The sequence below is a fragment of the Podarcis erhardii genome (assembly GCF_964252035.2).
Source record: "Podarcis erhardii genome assembly, chromosome: 2".
NCBI lineage: Eukaryota > Metazoa > Chordata > Lepidosauria > Squamata > Lacertidae > Podarcis > Podarcis erhardii.
Genome location: NC_138498.1, coordinates 79,240,203 through 79,259,527, shown reverse-complemented (window position 1 = coordinate 79,259,527; position 19,325 = coordinate 79,240,203). Strand labels below are relative to the sequence as shown.

The following is a 19,325-nucleotide window of genomic DNA, read 5'->3' as shown; positions in this document are numbered from 1 at the left end:
CAAGCATTACACCAACCTCTTTGTTCTTATCATTAGCTTATTAATTGCTAACTTTTGGGGGGGTTTTTAAAAAAGAAATAGCATGCAAAGGAACTTCCAAAAAGATTTAAATGAAACAAATATTATATTCAACTACCTCCCCAAATAAATAAGTGCATTTAAATCTGATGTGTGCAGGAAAGAAGACACTCATGAAAATAAATGTTATTTGTGTACTGAACCAACCCATAGCTATCTTTCCTGACTCAGATAAGTTATATATTTTTTTAAAGAATAAAATTATGAATTTGAACTTAGTGCAGCTGTGCTAAAAGTGAGAACTTCTCTGCTGTATGCAGAATAGTAACATGGGCTTGACCCTTAATTTGTGTTCTGTAACAATAATTATGTGACTTTATACAGAGGTTTACTATTCATCATCACACTGTGGGGTCTGAATCTATAGAACAGATTATAATTTAGAACAGTGTGTTTTTTCCATATTAATACATAAATTTATGGCTTTAGTATATTGGTTTTGGAGAAAGACAAGGTAATATGAGAAAATCCAACATGAGTGCAATTTTGTTCCTACTGTGTTTGTTTCCTTTTCACCCCATGGTGTTTCCTTGAAACAGCGATGCATTTATATTCATATCCATATGTAGGAATCTTTAAACATTTGCAGGAGTTGTGGTATTTGGATTGACTCAATACTATATCCTAGTTATCTGATAGCTGGCATATAGTAAGTCACCTATAATGTGAGTTCTCTACCTGCTACAACATAACACCACAGAAGATTACAACAGTGATATTTAGATAGTAGATTTAAAACTCTAAAATAGCTTATATTTCCTGTGGAGGCTCTTCGATATTCTGTGCTTGTGTTAAAAGCACACTCACGAATGAAAACCAGCTGTGGAATATCAAGCTATTGACTAAATATATCTGAAGTTGTGAAGCGTAATAAAAGTTTCATGTTGATTTAGAGTCAATGGACCAAGTTCATTTTTAACCCTGATTAAACTGTGAAAGTCAAAGGAAATTGTCTCTAAGGGCTCATCCTCACTGCTGCTTGCCCCATGCTTAGAAAGCACAGGTCCAAGAGATTTTCCACTTGTCCCATACTTCTGAGGCATTTCTGATTTAGCAATAAAGACTGGGTTTCCCTGGGGGGAAGTGGAAGTTTGGACGAACCCTCAGTTTGTAATATTCTGCTAGACACCCCCCTTCCCTTGATAAATCATAACTGAAAATAATGTACAGGTATGAAATGGAAAAACTAACTACACAACAACTTCTTGCAAAAATATGTTTACCATTGTATTGGAGGCCATGGTTTGTGAACAGTGACAATATTGATGTAGAACTTGAACAATTTTAACTGTGGGTATATTGTTTAGAAAAAAAACATTATATGGTCCTAAGAACCATCATTTTTTAATCACTATATGGTATTATTGGCTCTTGATCCATTTCTGAGCACAGTTGAAAGTGCTGGTATTAACCTTAAAAATCCCACACAGCTTAGACATTTAGGCAGCTAAAGGGCAACCTATTCCCACGTGAGTTCTTCTGAACTTCTGAGAGCATCTTCAGAGGTCCTTCTATACGTACCCTTGCGTTTTGAGGAGAGGTTAGTTGCACCCAATCCCTGGAACATTTCCAATAAAATGGCAATGACTATTATGTCTTTTGTTGCTATTCTTGTTATTAACCTGGACTGAATCTCCCTGCTTCACTTGCAACTCACACAAGATCCCAAAGCTACATTTACACAAGCCATACTGGCCTGATTTGTGTATCATGATAAACCAAATGATGGCTGTATGCCATAAGCCCAGGCTCTGTGCAAGCGAATCACAGCCATTTTGCTTCTCTGCTGCTGTGCTAAGGTATGCCAGATTTTGGCTTAAGTGCGACATCCGAGACCAGGCTTATGGTTTAACTCTCCAGAGTAATCTCGAGCTCTAACAAAGGTTTGTGCTCTCGTTTATGTATTGTGGTTTGTTCAGGAGATGTAAACCATGGCTCCAGGTTCAGACGTCATGCTAAGTCAAAGCATGTCTTAGTGCAGTGCAGCAGATGATTGACCAGAGAGGGACAAAATAGCCATGATCTCCTTTACAGGAGCCTGCATGTCCACATCAAGCCATGGTCTGGCTTACTGTGACATGAGAACCGGACAACTGTGTTCCACATCTGCTGCATAATATTATAAGGATAAGGCATGGAAACACATATAATTAAAATTTAGCAGCAGGGCTGTAGATTTTCAGGGCACTTATTAGTGGAGGAGAAATTCTTATCAATGTTCTTAATGCTTTTGTATCCAGCTACTCTTACAAGGATCCATAGCTAGGAAATTCTTCTCTTCCCACTGCTTCCTACTTGCTCCTCTTCGTGTTTGGACAGGGTTAGTGAGCTTCTTCCTCCCTATTTCAACCAAACATTCTAAAACATGTTGCAAAAATAACATGGATGTCTAAAATGATCACTATGAATGGTAGTGGAATCGAAAAGTCAGACGAACGGCATTTACAAATATGCATCAAAGCTGCGCTACAGAAGAAGGATGAGGCGAGTCAAGTTCAGCTGGGCTAACAGACATGACAGAACTATTCAATGCACTTAGGAACTTGCTGAAATGAAAACAAGCAATAAAACAGAAATGGGAAACCAACTGAATTATGTAGTCATTGCAGCTAAGACAACGAATGCAATAAAAGCATTGAGAACTGAATTGAATGCCTGCACTAAACAGACCGTGGAAATAGAGCATGTGATTTATTCCACAACGTGTTACTATAATAATAGAAAGAGACTGTAAAGTGTGGAATTAAATGAAACGGTAGGGTCCAAATGGGATGACAGTAATGGGTACACACTCAAGATCATTTAATGTAGATTAGTTACTCCTTCAGTATCCTTTAAAAACTCTCTCAAACTCTCTTTATATACAATAAAGACCTTGTTCCCAAGTTCACAGGAAATATAATCTTTATGACGCTGCTTCATTTTCAATTATACTGCTACAGGAAACAGGCCCATCTAAACATACACATTAGCCTTGTAGCCTCTGCCTTGCCATATAAATTCTCAGGGGCAGCAGGGAGGTTCCAATTTATGCAGTTCACTGCGTCTACAGGAGTTTTGCAGAAAAGGAAATTACCCTGATCCCAGCCACCGGCATGGAGGATAACCTGCTGGATCACATCATAACTCTCTCAGAAAAGCCAATTTGGGGAAAATTCAGCATCAAATCTAAATGGGACATCTTCCGGGTTTGACCCAACTATGGCAGCGACTGTGGCCCCTCTGGATGTTATTGGACTTAAAACTCCATTAGCCTCAGTTCCATGGTCAATGGTCAATGATGAGGGCAGCTGTAGTCCAGAAACCATATATAGTATTGTGAGACTCTTTTGCAAGCCGTTCTGACAGCTTCTTGGGGCTGGGAAAAGCGACATAATATTCTAAATGATTCAGTAGCTACCTAAATTTAACTAAAGGTTAAAGATTAAATAAAGGTGTCCCCCCCCCCCCGATTGGCCATGGCTACTTCCTGAAGAGGACCTAACCTTTTGCTGCCTGCTCTACTCTTATGCAGACCCTGACCAACAAAAGTACAGTCATCCCCCCACTTACATACAGGCTACGTTCCAGAACCTCCACACATAAGTGAGATTGTGTTCCACCTGTCCTGAGCTTCCCTGCTTCCCTGAAGGGAGCCGGTGCGTCTGACAGTAGCAGCTGGCCATGGAGGGTGAGGGCTGAGAAGGATGCCCAGCGGAACCGCCACCAGATGGGGTGTGTGGATGCACAGTGGAGGCGGGGGAAGGCACCTCCCGCCCGGCTGGTTAACTGAAAGCCTTTCCTTGCTCAGGCAGCATCCACAAGCGAGGGAAGACCAGTCCATTTATTTATTTATATTTCACGGTAGCCTGTGCAAATGTGGTTGCACAAAAATGGGTTGTTTGTAAGTGGGGGTGGGGTACCTATATTGTGACACCTAAAAGGCTAATGATATTTGTTATGGTGTTGTCACATAACCTGCAACCCTTACATTACCCTTTTTAAACATGCATATATATATGACAACTGAGAATCACTTATCATGCCTCTGATGAAATGGGCTTTCATCATGTCCTAGTAAAATCTGTTTCCTTTCATCCTGAGTATTATTTTTATGATTATTTAATAACGCATATACCATCTAGTGCTGAAATAGGTTTCCAAACGTTCTAAAAGTATATAAACAGGTTACAAGCAGCCATAATTAAAATACTCAATAAAACAATCCCATTAAAACACACAGTAATGAAAGCTGGAGACTTGGGCCGGGAGATCAAGGGAATGCCTGTGTAAACAGGTGTGTCTTCAAAAGCCAGCAGAATGCCAATGGGGACAGCCCTTCTCCTATTACAGCAGGGAGTGCATTCTATAACACCAGTACCATCAGTGGGAAAACCCACTTTTGTGTTATCACAAGCCAATAACAACTAGGCGCTTATTGATAGGTATTCAGTAGAGAAACTTATAAAACGCCTACAAACCATGTGCTTGGAAATTGCTTCTATACTGGCTAAAGACAATGGACTGAATTTACGAGTTATGTTTCCTAAATCACTTGGCAGTGGGTCATTTTGTAAAAATATATTATGTAACATCACCTTACACAAAGTAGAGAATTAGACACATTGCCTTTGGATTAACAAGGAGTTCTGCATAGTCTTGCAGAGTTTTTCATCAACAGCCTGGTTCAGAATCTAACTTCTTACATATTTGGTTTGCCTTATGGCAAGTAATTTGAGAATTATACATTATACTTTTCAGAACAGATAACTGTTCTGAGTAACCTTTCAATGTGATTCATAAATAATAATTTGCTTGTCTGTTCGCAAGGAAAAAATCTTGAAAAGAGAGTTGTCCCCCCCCCCCCTTTTAGGATTTTGTGGTTATTTTGAAATATGGAAAATAACTCTAGGGCAATTTCCAGTGGATGTTTCTTCAAGCTATCCCTGTCTTTTTAATTTATTGTGCAGAATCCCTCTGTTTTGTTTTTATGTTCAGGAATTATATAAAGTTTTGTTTGCATTCTACTGCACATCACTTTAAAAGATAAATTATTCTAATACGAATTTCTCAATTTCTTAATATCCTTTTTTTAAGAATCCCCATTTTTTTACTCACTGATTCACAGTATTACTGATGCACTGTAGATTCCACACTGGGATAATGGTGAGCTTTCATGCAAGGCCATAAAGTCTGGGTGTTACCTGCTTTACAGCTGATGGAACTGAAAATGAAAAAACAACAGAATGTTTGCTCACATGTATGCTTTGTAGTTGTTGCCTATCTTTTGGATCCTGATGTCATATTTGGAGTCTATGTAGGGTTCAGTAGTGGCATAGGTCTGAGTGAGTGCTACGACACTGGCTATATCCTGAAAATCATAGTGGTTGTCTACCTTGACCTGTTATTAGCCATAGATTTATAGCATGGGGAGACAAAAAGAATAAGATTAGAACTGTTAGGTTTACTTATACAGAAAACTCTACTTCTTGAACTTACTTAACAAGTTTATATTATTTTTTGTTCAACATTTCCCCTTAAACTTAGTGAAATCTAACATGCGAATGTACAAAACGTATCAAAATTCAGTCCCCACCCGCCATATTTATTCCCAGGACAGAAAATGATGTTTGGAAAATGCCCAGATTTCAGTGGATTCCTTGAAATCAGTTCTGTATATTGCTGTTCATTGTCACCTGCTCAACCCCAACCTTAAATGGTGTCCCTGCAAAGCAAGCATCTTTATATGAGGGACAACCACACTTTTATACAAGGAAATAAGTTGAGACAGAGAATGACATCACTGAACATCCCTACTTATTATTGATTTATTGATTTATATAAATATCTACAACACATTTTCCCTCTAATATGTCTTTATGCAGACAATTAATTTCTAGCAATGCTTTATTGTAAAACTGACCCAGCAGTATCAATGAAGGGTACAGAAGCACATGTTTACAGACAATCTGAAAATACAATAAAAAATTAGGACCTCTCTGTAAGGAAACAAATGGTGGCATTTAGGACAGTTGGCAATGTTTCAAATTCAAGAATAAAATATTTTAAAAACAGAGGAATGGTATGAAAGTAGATTGATTCAAAGAATTATATTATCTTCTTACATCTAAAATTTACATATACAATTTTACATATAAAGTATTGACTTCTCCAGCTTACTTTCCCTTCAACAATAGAATACAATGAAGTCTTTCACTATGCACTTTAGTAGATCTCAGCATAGAAGAGATGAGATTTCAAATTCTTTTGTGGAAGATGTTTGGGTATAGACTTGAAAATGGAACAAAAGCAAATGTAAAATGCTTGTTCTTCTCTAAACGTTAAAAGGTTAGGTTTAGAAGGATGTTTAATCAGTATAGTACACTATCTTAGTTCATCAGAGTATATTCTAATCCAATTAAGTGAGAGAGCTTGGATTTCACTAAATCAGTTAGCTTCTCTTTAAAAGGTTCAACAGACTAGTGCCAAGATCTTTTGTCACTTGTGACGCCACCTCCCATAGTAAATACTTCACTCTGAGGGATGTGTACATATTTGATTGAAGAAGTTGGCCTTTAGAATGGAAAATGCTGAGTAGATAGTGAACGCCAGATGTAAAAATATGATACTGAAAAGTCAGGCTGTGTGGGAATGGGTGACTAATAAAACGAAGAGAGTAGCTCATATACTATTTTTAGGGCTTATAATACTCAAATAATAGATTTTACAAAATCAGAAACTTCTCCATCTTTGATTAAAACCTGAGCCAAAGAAGGATTATTGTTGAAGTCCTTTATCACCCACCCACTTCAATCCCAAATACCTGCCTTTCTTTTCATTTAAACCACCTGAATATTATGTCTAGCAGCAGCAAACAGCTGGGGCCAGGGGTGGGGAGAGAAAGTTAGAAAATCTGTCCCTCCCCTCCTGGCATCTGGTATGTTGCTTGAGTGGCCCCATCCCCTGGGAATTTAGTTTTTTTCAAAGGCTACTACAATATCTGTAGGCTGTGTGGGAGTGTGTGACTAATAAAATGAAGAAAGTAGCTCATGTACTAGTTTTAGGGCATATTTAGGGGCCTTGTGTCCTCTTGCTAGAGAAGGGATGGAGCACGCCCCCCCTTTTCCTCTTCCTGAAGCTGTTTGGTGCTGGCTAGACTTCCAGCCAGGTAAGTGGGGTTTAAATGGAAGGGCACAGGAGGTGAAGGACTAGGTAAACAGGATGGAAGATGTAGTGACTGAATGGATGGGAGGGTGAAAGTCCAGTTCATTATAAAACTATTAAAAGGTTAAATAATATAAAGCAGAGGACAAATATCACGGGTGCACAGTATTTCTGGCATAGGTAATTTGTCAATTTTTAGTTAAGAATAGTTCTTACTCTTTGAAGCATCTTTCAATTTGAAAAGCACCGACTTTTACAAGAGGATTATATGCTCAGGGGATTTATGCATATGCATAAAATTAAGCAAATACATACGGATGGACTTCTAAGCATGGGTCTCAAAATGGATTTGCATAATTACTGCCCTGAAGTTTTAGATGCTTCCATTATAGAATTTGGTGCCTGCAGTGTTTACATAGCATTTTCTTTAAAAAAAAGTAGTTCCACCATTTCCCCTCAAGATAGATAAATAGCACCTGCACCTTTCCCATGCCCGAATGAGCGTGTCCAATCTTCACAACAACAGGAAATGTTGGCAATGTCAGCTGAGGGCAAGAAAGAAAGAAACACAAGTTTAAAAACGGTTGCTTAATCAATGAACATTTCTTTATCAAGGTCATATTTCTCTGTTATAAAGGATTCATTAGAAGGCTTGGCAGATGGGATTCAGCCTGTCTTGAATGTCTGTATATGGCAAATTGGTACAGGCAGGCTGTCCTCATTACTATGGTGCGGGGCTCTCACACTTGCCTTTTGTTTTATATAATGCAAGGAATATATTGTCTTCCAGGCCATAATTTCTCTCTCCTTAACATAAAAGCACCGAGTTCAGATATTTCTTAAAACTTTGTCTCAGACAATTATCTTTTTTTAAAAAACAGGTTCTTGCTGCAGAATAATAATTTATCCATAAATGTACAGTACATTTCCCCAACATGTACATGGTCTTCTCTAGCAGAAAGTTCAAGAAGGGCCAAGCCATTCCCTGCTAATAAAAGGGATGACATATTTATTTACTTAATAAATTTTTAACTTGTTCTTCAATTAGTAAATTCTTAAGTGGGTAGCAATTATAAAACAAAGCCATCAATCAATTCCCACTTGCAGCAGCCTCCTGAGACCCTGAGAGAGGTCAGAAGACTGGAGCTCCTTCCTTCCATTGTGATGATGGCATTTTCTAGTGTCTTTGGTTAGCTGGGGGTTCTTGGATTGGTGGCCCCTGGCCAGTTCCCAATATTGTTGCTTGCTGTCACACAGCCTGTATGCTATTTCTGTTTCCAAAAGACTTACTTGTTTATATTTTCAATCAACAATTTACTTGCATTCATGTATGAACTGCATACTTATCCACAAGCAGGAGATACAATTAAACAATTTTATTTATTAGGTTCCACAAAATGCAATCAAAATGGCTGCCATAGCATAACACAACATGGCTGCTGTGGAAGACATGGCAAAACAAAAAATTAGCAACAGCGCAGGCACCCCCTGATTGTGTGCGTTGGCGGAACATGCATAAGCCCACCCCACTGCATTACGCCTCATTCAGCCCTCTTCTGGGGCAATAAAAAAATGGTCCACATGTGCTTTGAATACACACAAAATGGTCCCTGTACAGTCATTGTTTATTTTTTGGCTTCCTTCCCGGGATAGCGGAGAAGCGCAGCGTGTTTCTCCGCTATCCCGGACGGCTTTTGAAGGCAGGCGGGGGGGAGCAAAGACTTTCGCCCACCGCCAGCCTTCAGAAGAGGTCCAGGACCTCTTCTGAAGGCTGGCGGTGGGCGAAAGTCTTTGCTCCCAACGGCCAGCATTTTAAAAGCGGTCCGGGATAGCGGGAAAGCACAGCGCGCTTCCCTGCTATCCCGGACCACTTTTAAAATGCTGGCGGTGGGGAGCAAAGCCTTTCGGCCCCCGCTGGCCTTCCTGGACCTCTTCTGAAGGCCGGAGGGGGGCGAAAGGCTTTGCTCCCCACCGCCAGCATGTAAAAGCAAGCCCATAGGGAAATTCGTCTTGCGGAACGATTCAAAAACGGAAAACTCTTTCGTCTTGCGAGTTTTTCATTTTGCGAGGCGTTCGTCTTGCGAGGCACCACTGTAGTTAAAGCTATGGTTTTCCCAGTAGTGATGTATGTAAGTGAGAGCTGGACCATAAAGAAGGCTGATCACCGAAGAATCAATGCTTTTGAATTATGGTGCTGGAGGAGACTCTTGAGAGTCCCATGGACTGCAAGAAGATCAAACGTATCCATTCTGAAGGAAATCAGTCCTGAGTGCTCACTGGAAGGACATATTGTGAAGCTGAGGCTCCAGTACTTTGGCCACCTCATGAGAAGAGAAGACTCCCTGGAAAAGACCCTGATGTTGGGAAAGATGGAGGGCACAAGGAGAAGGGGACAACAGAGGACGAGATGGTTGGACAGTGTTCTCAAAGCTACCAGCATGAGTTTGACCAAACTGCAGGAGGCAGTGGAAGACAGGAGTGCCTGGCGTGCTCTGGTCCATGGGGTCACGAAGAATCGGACACGACTAAATGACTAAACAACAACAACAAAGCAATGTAAAGGTAAAGGTAACGTAAAGGACCCCTGAGAGTTAAGTCCAGTCACGAATGACTCTGGGGTTGTGCTGCTCATCTCGCTTTACTGGCCAAGGGAGCCGACGTTTGTCTGCAGACAATTTTTCTGGGTCATGTGGCCAGCATGACTAAACCGCTTCTGGCGAAACCAGAGCAGTGGACAAAAACGTCGTTTACCTTCCCGACAGAGTGGTACCTATTTATCTACTTGCACTTTGATGTGCTTTCGAACTGCTAGGTTGGCAAGAGCTGGGACTGAGCAACGGGAGCTCACCACATCCCAGGGATTCAAACCGCCGACCTTCCAATCAGCAAGCCCTAGGCTCAGTGGTTTAGACCACAGCGCCACCTGTGTCTCAATATAGCAATGTACTGTCAGCTAATTATACTGGACATTTTTCATGAGGACCTGGACACCAGCTTTGTACAGCAGGAGGCATACCTCCTTTGCAAACTTTTCACATTTGCATTTGCCAATTGGGATGGGGATTTTTTTTTAACACCCACCCACCCTTATTCTGTAGTAGCCTTTGCAGACAACGACCTCTAGGGAGTACCTAATCTCAGAAGAATCCCCCACAGGAAAGATGCATCCTGGTTGCTAGGAAAAATGGAAGTGCAAAATACGGAGATTCCAAGGACTACTAGAAAATAAAACAGAAACAGGAAAGGTGTACTAAAGGGGAGGGTAAAGCAACAGCTCTTTAGGACCCCAGGGATTCCTCTTGACTAGTGTCCAAACAACTCACTTTATCAGTAGTAGCTCTAATTTCGCACATTGGCTAAAAACACAGACAGGTAGGAGCAGCCAAGCTGGTTTATTTCACAGGAAGGTGCCACATATTTTGCTTGATAACTAGAAGGGCTAGAGACTTACTTTTTTGTAAATGAAAATTCAGACTCCGGGGTACCTGCCCAGGAACACCAACGAAGGCCTTTGCAGATGCTCAGAGTTGGCAACTCCTACATTACAACACTGGCCAAATTTTATAGTTTTCTAACTTGTTAATATAAATATTTCTTTTTTTTAAATAATATTTATTAAAGATTTTCAAATATAACAGAAAAGAAAAACATCCGAATTTAAAGCCTTATTTTCAATGTCATCTTTCCAGGACTTCCCCTCCCCTCCCCTTCTTGTATTCCACTTCTTTCAAATAGATTCAGCAAATTCTTACCCCAAGTTTGAAAGTTATTATCATTAACCCAATTTTAAAAAATATTTTCCCATCCCCTAAAATCGACCTGTTCCCTTCCACGAGTTCCCCTCTTAAGTATACAATACAGATTAACATAAAAAATATAGAAAAAAGAATAAAGTGTAATTTAACACCCTTTGGATTCCAAATTTCCCTCCCCCCTTTCCCGGTTGCGTTCCCAATGTCCGTCAATGTCTACTGTCGTCCTGGAGCTCCCACATCTAAGCCATAATCCTTCACCAGTCCGCTTTGCCATCTTTTTAATAGTCTTTGCCGTCTTTTGGTCATCTTTGATTTCGAATGTCCGATCTTGGAAGGGGTCTATCTTCCAACTTTGTCCAGTTCTTGTTATTCTTGTTGTTCTTGTTGTTCTCTCTTCTCCTCTTTTTTTTTTTTTCCCCTGCTCTCCTGCACAAATGTTCTAATTCCAAAAAGCTTGTAATTCCTCTACAGAGGCTTTGTTATTCAGGAACAAAACATTACGTCAAGTCCCTTCCATTCTTCAATAGATAAATCTATTGTCTCCTTTAGTGTGTAGACCTCTGTAGACAAAATAGTGTTCCATTTCTGCAGTTCCCTGGACTTTTTATCTCCTGGGAAACTGCAGAAATTGTTAATATAAATATTAATACACCAGCAAAAGAAATTTTTCATAGACTACGTGGTTTTGCATCTGTATATACTACAGAATGATGACAGGGAAGGAATATGCTTGGAAGCCCATGAAGCCAATATAGGTCTAAGAGTCCACAAACAATAAAACAGTAAAAAAAGAAAGAAACTCCAATGATTAAACTTGTGAAATAGTCTGATTTCCAACTCCATTTGGGCTAATCATTCTTGAACAGTACAGAATGAATTAAACAAATTCACTAGCTGTGTTTTGGTATATCCTGGCAATGCTAAATTTTAAACAAATTTGTTCTTTTCAACAGGAGACAGTCATGAAATATATCCATGACAGCCAACAATGTCTATTGCATGATCTACCACAACCGGGCACTTAGATCCATATTTCAAACTCTTCACAAAGTAAGCAATGTTTTCTCCTACTTGCAAAGCAATGCTGCAAGAAACTTGCTTAAAATTGCCAAGCAGCAACCTGAAAACAACCTTTTCTGATACTTGATTCTGTCAAGTGTTTGATTTGTTGGACTGCTTCACCTTTAAATATTGTATTTAGCACTAAATAAGCTTGTTTCTTCAAATTATTTTTTTCTAAATAACCAGATATCCTCAGCAGATTTATGTCTCATGTGTACTATAAGACTTCTGAATGTCCTTATTTTTGACTTAATTGCATTTTCATCGTTTTAATGGTTGTAAACTCTCATTTTATGCCTCTCTAGATAAAGTGTGCTTCCCAACCTATAATTCACATTACAAGGTTATCATCATTAATACGTACTGAGTTAGTGTAAATTACTTTTGTCCTGTATCTGTGAGGTTCACATAGCTGAACAAAGCTGGGAAATATAAAATAAGAGTGAATTTACATGCAGAGGCATGTCTTTATGGAAATCGCACGCCCCCCATCACAACTAAATAAACTGAAGAACTGCAACCTTCCACAGACTCAATAGAGCATAGATTTTCTACCTCTTCCCACACATGGCCAAACACATGTGCAATGTATCATGCCATTAGGAGTAATGGGAGATCTATACACAAATGCCAGGTTCTAGCACATGAACAGCTTTTACTGAGGTGAGAGGGATCCGTAGACAGAGATATGAGAGGCGCACACAGGCCTCAGTTCCTTCCAATGGCTCAATGGGTGGCATTCACTTATGCATAGTCGGTGGGTTGGTGAATTATAACAGGGTTCTGTTGAGACTATGGGAATTCACTGCATATGGGAAGAGCACCTGTGGGAGACTGGGTTGTATCCTCTGTAAATATTCCCATATTGCAGCTTTTAATTCTACTGTTATTGAAAAACTGCAACTGCAAATTTTGCAAACTGCTTCCCCGCCCCCACTGTCCAAATTGAAAATTTGTTCCTGGGGCTCTCATTACTCACCAAGAGGATCACATTAGCATTAACATTAGGTGGAAAGTGTATCACTATGGAATAATAACCAAGGAGCATCCACATGACATTCAGTGGTTAGTCTAACAAAGTAACTCATGAAGACTTCTCAGTAAGTTAAGCCGTCATGAAATAAGAGGCGAGATGCTCTTGTAGACCAGGAACTGGTTAAGCAACAAGAAGCAGAGAGTATGAATATATGGAGAGAGTGCAATGAAGTTAGAATTTTGCATTGACTTCTGTGGCTCATGGTTGCTGTGATCTTGGAGATGTGGTGGGTGAAAGATATTGTAAACATGTATTACACTGTGCAAAATGAAGGGTGATTGTTAACATGAGAGAACACCTAAAGATTCCTAAATACCAGACTGAAAAGTGTTTTGTCTGAAAGCTGGATTTCTTACAAATGAAAGGCTTTATTGATTATTGTGAAGCACTCCTGTCAAGAAGTAAAATTACGATGAGCTACACCTTAGGACACTTTCACAGTGGGAGTTTGCTCATGTTTGGCATGGAATTAAATGAGCGGAATACCTTCTAAAAATACTTTGGCAGACTGTTTACCTATCCCACATATTCGAAGTCTAACAAGTCTTCTTCAGTGTGCAGCTACAATTTTCAAGGGCAAAGTATTTGAGGGACTTAGGCTGAGATGCTACTCACACTTACCTGGGAGTATGTCCCAGTGAACTCGCTGGGGCTTACTTCCTAACAGAAATGGATGGGATCAGGTTGTTTATCTTGAAATTGCTAAACTCTGCAATGCAACTATTGCAGCATACATAAGAGTTAAACTACGACTGATATCCTGTTACAAAAAGCCTCTGGCTTTTTTGATTATTTTTTTTTAAATGTATTAGCTTGTGTCCGGACAGGGACATTATCTTGTAAACAGGTCAATTATATCCAGTTTTTCTCTGTGTGTGATTGGCACATGAAGGTCAGCACACTCGTTTCCTCAGTCACTATATTTATTGCTATTCTACTGCTTACTGTCTACATCAATGAGCAGAGCCTGGCAGAAAATATCTCAGGTGCTGGAGTTTTTTTGTCCCTACCCATAATTACTCTTCCTTTCTCCCCTAATTAGCTTATACAATTAAACTGCAGTTTGCTTGTACTTTTAATTAGTGTAGAACAAGTGAGAACAGAAAGGGATATAATTGGGGGGCAGGGGGGATGGCGTATGGTGATCCAAAGGCAAATGGTTATTAGTCTTCATGGTTTTACTTCAAAAATCAACATGGTCCTTTTCATTAAAATAGTCTTCCCAGTAGGAACTATTTCCCATCGCTGTCTAATAACAGCAACCAAAGAATACAGATATTTCCACACTACCCCCAATGGCTTTTATAGCTCATAATCTGCTCTTGAAGACTTAACATCTGTGTGATTTTTAAAATCAGGTAAGACTTTGGTTAAGTGAGCTTTACTCGCTAGTCTGAAAAGCAAGACATGTGAACATAATCATGATATATCTGGGTCCCTCGTATATCAACTCTAATATGCTCTGCTTGACATATCCATCTAAGGAAGTCACAGACCAGCTCTTGTGTTTCAAAGCAAAAACTATCATTCCTTAATCTTTAGATATATCACTGAACAGCATACAAAGGGAAAAGGTCATTGCAAAGGCAATCTTGATGTTAAAAACTTTAAATCAGAAGGCCTGTGTAGATGTGAAGCAGTTGCTAAGGGATGCCCCTACTACAGGAGTAGTCAGACTTATGGCTTGTGCTTTACTATAATCTCAGTTCTATGTGCAAAAGACATAGTTGGAACTGAAGAACATGGAACAGAATGCCTAGGAAATTTCCAAGACTAGGAAATTATTTTCAGTCCCAGAACTGAAGGAAGATCACAGTCCTTTCACAAATGTTCACTCCGGGTTAGCTATTTTCATTCCAATAGAATAATTTAGTTAGAAAAGTCATTTTGTAGCTATTACTCTAAAATAATTGGGAGTCAAAAACCCTTGCAGATCTATTGCAACTCACCCAGAGAATCCTGGGAATCACAAAAATAAACAGTAGCCCAAACTGAATAAGAAGTTTATCGGAAAAGTAAATATCTAAGACATGTGTCATGTTACTGCAGCATCTAAATTTTGTACGTTGATATTTTTCACTTTAGAATTTCCTGGTTTCAGCATCATTTTTATTATCCAGGTCTTAACCATAGACAGTTCCATAAGTCAGTGCTAGTGTTAACTTTTGCAGGTGCCCAACTCATGTGTCTATGAGTTGTGCCCTAGAAGTTATGAGTTATGAGAGTGGTTTAGAACAAGAAGCTGTCATGCTTCTGGGCCTATAACAACAATGGTTATGAAACTTTACTCCTCCAGTTTTTAAAATGAAATACATTTTTCTCTGGAGGATTTGTGGCTTGAAGGGAAAGTTTTAAATACTGAGATAATGATATAATCAGTCTTTTTTGAAGGTCAGAAACATTATGGTTATCTGAATGCAACACAAAGTTCATATGCACTATTCTTCTGTTGTAGCTTCCTTATTTGGTTTTTCCATTCAAAGAAAACTAAACAATAGTAAGGAGAGCCAATGATTGGAAAACAATTTCACACTAGTTTCACATTGTGTCATACACATGTATTATAAAATAAAAAAATTCCTTCCAGTAGCACCTTAAAGACCAACTGAGTTAGTTCTAGGTATGAGCTTTCGTGTGCATGCACACTTCTTCAGATACACTGAAACAGAAGTCACCGGACCTTTCTATATAGTGAGAAGGTGGGGAGGGGTATTACTCAGAAGGGTGGTGGGAATGGGTGATTGGCAGATAGCTGCGATGAGCCTGTTGACGACTCTTAACGACTGCAATAGGTCTAACAGGAAAAAGCAAGGGGTGAGAAGGTGAAAAATGTGTTGTGTTGTAAGTCACTTTGTATCACTTTTGTGACTATAGTGACTAAATAATAATAATAATAATAATAATAATAATAATAATAACAACAACCACATATTTAAAATTCTTGAGGTTCCATAAACAGTTTATAAACACATAAATGTGTTGTAACTCAGTTGGTCTTTAAGGTGCTACTGGAAGGAATTTTTTTATTTTGTTTTGACCATGGCAGACCAACACGGCTACCTATCTGTAACATGTATTATAGTTAGGGTTTAGATCCGTGGTTAAAATGGATGTAAATTCAATTTACAGCATATCATGAGAAAATCTAGCTGCGAATTTTAAATATGTGGTTATTATTATTATTATTATTATTATTATTATTATTATTATTATTATTTAGTCACTATAGTCACAAAAGTGATACAAAGTGACTTACAACACAATATAAACAGTAAAACCAATGTCAACAAACCAACTAATAAAAACCTAAAAAATGTATCTATACAAATATGAGTTCCACTTATTTATTAATTAAGCAAGGCTCCAAATGATTTTCCATCTGAAACACAGGCATATTTTTCTCAGAGTTGTGCATCATTATGTATTTTGCAGTCTTGAGGTTCCATAAACAGTTTATAAGCACTAAAAAGATAGCAATAGATGGTCTGGTTCTCAGCCATCTGTATTTTGCTTGTGACAATGAAGATGGCTTAGCAGAAAATATTTTGTTTTGTTTTGTTTTCGAAATCATTTAGATGATTCGACATCAGAAACCACAAACTGGAGAATGGATATATTTCAAGAATTGAGATGACAATCGATGAACCACTAAGGCCTTGACAAATTTTAAATTAACAAGCAGTCACATCATGCTGGAATCCACTGGGTCTTACCTAAAATGCCAATACACTCCACCTGCACACTCACACCTTCTGTGCCAACTTTTAAATGTCTGCTGAAAACTTTATTTTTATTCTGCCAGGCCTATGCAAGCAAAGAGGTAGGCTAGGCTGATAGATAGTGAAAAACTAAAGGGCTACCAGTGAGCCTCATTGCTTAGTAGGAATTTGACCCTGGGTTTCCTTACTCCTGTATACACATGAGAACATGGCACATGGTACTTTGTAGTTCATTCTGTTTTTACTAAATAAGAAAAAACAAACCTATACTTTGGTTCGATATGGCAATAATTATACAATAATATTTTTGTTTAGTTTATAAGGTTTCTTTTTCACCTTATATACTACTGAATTATTAGTTTAACTTAATGTTTATTTAAGTTTAAACTTTGCTGCTGTGGGAAATTTTTATTATGGAGTAGTTTTATTGCTCTTTTCATAGCAGTTTATGGCCAGTTAGATTTAACAGTTAATTGGATTTTTGCAACAAAACATGCTTCATAACATTTGCATAGTACATTTTATGGAAAGAGATACTGAGCATGTTGTGACACCACTTTACTAGGGCATGTCGACTTCCACGGGCAAGATGTTATAAATATTTTACAGAAACTGCAATGTCATAGGGAAACTGTACTTATTCATGAGAAAGGGCTCCCCTCGTCAATATTAGGGAATGCCCTTTGTTTTTGGATGAAATGGAAACTAGAAAATGCCCCAACAATAACATGAACAGGCAAGTTTCTATGTTATTCCTGGAACTTCAATATCCACACCACAGCCATCTTATATAGACTGGCTCAGGATTTAATTGGTTCCATGAAAACCATGGAGATGTCTCAACATATCAGGGCCTTACACTCGTGGCGGATCACGCCCTTGATCTGGTCTTACTATATAATAGATTGGGAATGATCTGGTAGTGGGAGGAGTTACAATTACTCCGTCATGGATGGCTTGTTAAAAGGTTAGCTTTGGAATGGTGGTGGGAGTTCCCCTCTGCAAAAACAGGTGACTTTGCAGGGTAGTCTGCACCCTGAAACTGATAGAATCTGAGGGATTCCTGAATGCTCTGAGGGCATTAATAGCTGACCTCACTGATGCTCCTGTTGACTTCCTTGCCTCACTATGGAATGGTAAGATGGGTATTGCCAATCAACACAATCAGACCCTCCAAGTGTCCCTATTTTCCAGGGACATCACTGATTTAGAGAAGCCATCCCAGTTTCTTATTTGATCCTCGAATGTCCCACTTTTCCTTAGGATGTCCCTATTTTCACTGGAGAATGGAGTTATCCAACCCCCAAGCCGTCTGAAGGCAATCCTGTATAAGGAAGTTTTTCTTCTTCTAATATTTAACGTTTTATTATGTTTTCATATATGCTGGAAGTTGCCCAGAGTGGCTGGGGCAACCCAATAAGATGTGTGTGGGATATAAATAGCAAAATTATCATTATGGAACAGGACGTCCCTATTTTCATTGGATAAATGTTGGAGAGTATGCACAATCCCTCTCAAATGTGATATCCAGCATTGTGGTTCAGCTCCCTGGTTTTCCAGAGAGCTGTGGGTGATGGAAATGGTTGACTGACTACTTGAGCACCAGACGCGAGTATGACTGAGCACAGGAAGGGGAGACAAAGTAAGGGGAGAGGACAAAACTGTAAATTCAGCTGTGTTACAAAAATGAGAGGAACCTTATTTCTTTCATGGTGGAAAAATAACAATAATAATATAATCTTCCCTCCTGGCTGGAAATTTCCTTAATTTCCCTTTGCAAGCCTATTACTCTAAGCCCAGCAGCTCTGATATTGTGGGAACAGGACAGTCATGGCATCTTATATACACTCCTGCCTGTGTCTCCTATGCTGTTCTGTTTCCTGGTTCTTGAGTCCATAAAATGGAGGCAAAACCATGCCAAGGAACCACAGGAAAGTGCATGATATATGCAGCGTACTAGAGCTGCACTTTCTCATACTTTTGACATTGTGGCCCAGTTTGACAGCCTGACCACTGCTTATACAGTTAAATAACAATGCAACCTCCCCCCCCCCCCCCCGCTTAGAAGTATGTTTTGCACCAAGATTCGCAGCTTGTCAGGCAGCTGTTTGGCAGTAACTGATCCCCTTGTTAATCCGCAGGTAATTATTGTAGTGCCAATTGCTACAGGGTAAACTTCACACGGTAAAGAAAGGTAGCTGCTAATTACTCAGGAGTAATTACCCTTCTATATAACACTTGTAGATGGCATGCAGTGCTCTATCTAGTCAATCTAGCCTAAGATCACTGTGATCTTAGGTAAACTGCCCAGTAGCCACAGCGGCTGGTGGACATATAATTCTGCTGAGTTCAGCTGAAGGATATAATCATGCCATTAGTCAAGTCAGTTACTAGTTACATTTGTTCCAAAACATATCTCAAACATATATTGTTTGGTTCTTTCAAGCCCTTGGCTCTATAAGAAGCCAAAACAAAACAAAACAAAACTCTGTTTCCCTAGTTTATTCCCTGACCAACACAAAGTGGGGGTGC

General features: G+C 39.1%; 1 protein-coding gene across 1 annotated transcript in view; it reads right to left on the bottom strand.

Annotated features, from left to right (window-relative positions):
* SYN2 (synapsin II) overlaps positions 1-19,325 on the bottom strand; it is a 147,748-nt gene that overhangs the window by 27,221 nt on the left and 101,202 nt on the right. The window contains exons 6-7 of the mRNA XM_081848235.1: positions 7,704-7,766; positions 5,316-5,458 (exon numbers count right to left, since the gene is read on the bottom strand). Coding sequence (XP_081704361.1) covers positions 5,316-5,458; positions 7,704-7,766 — 206 coding nt within the window. The remainder of the gene's footprint in view (positions 1-5,315; positions 5,459-7,703; positions 7,767-19,325) is intronic.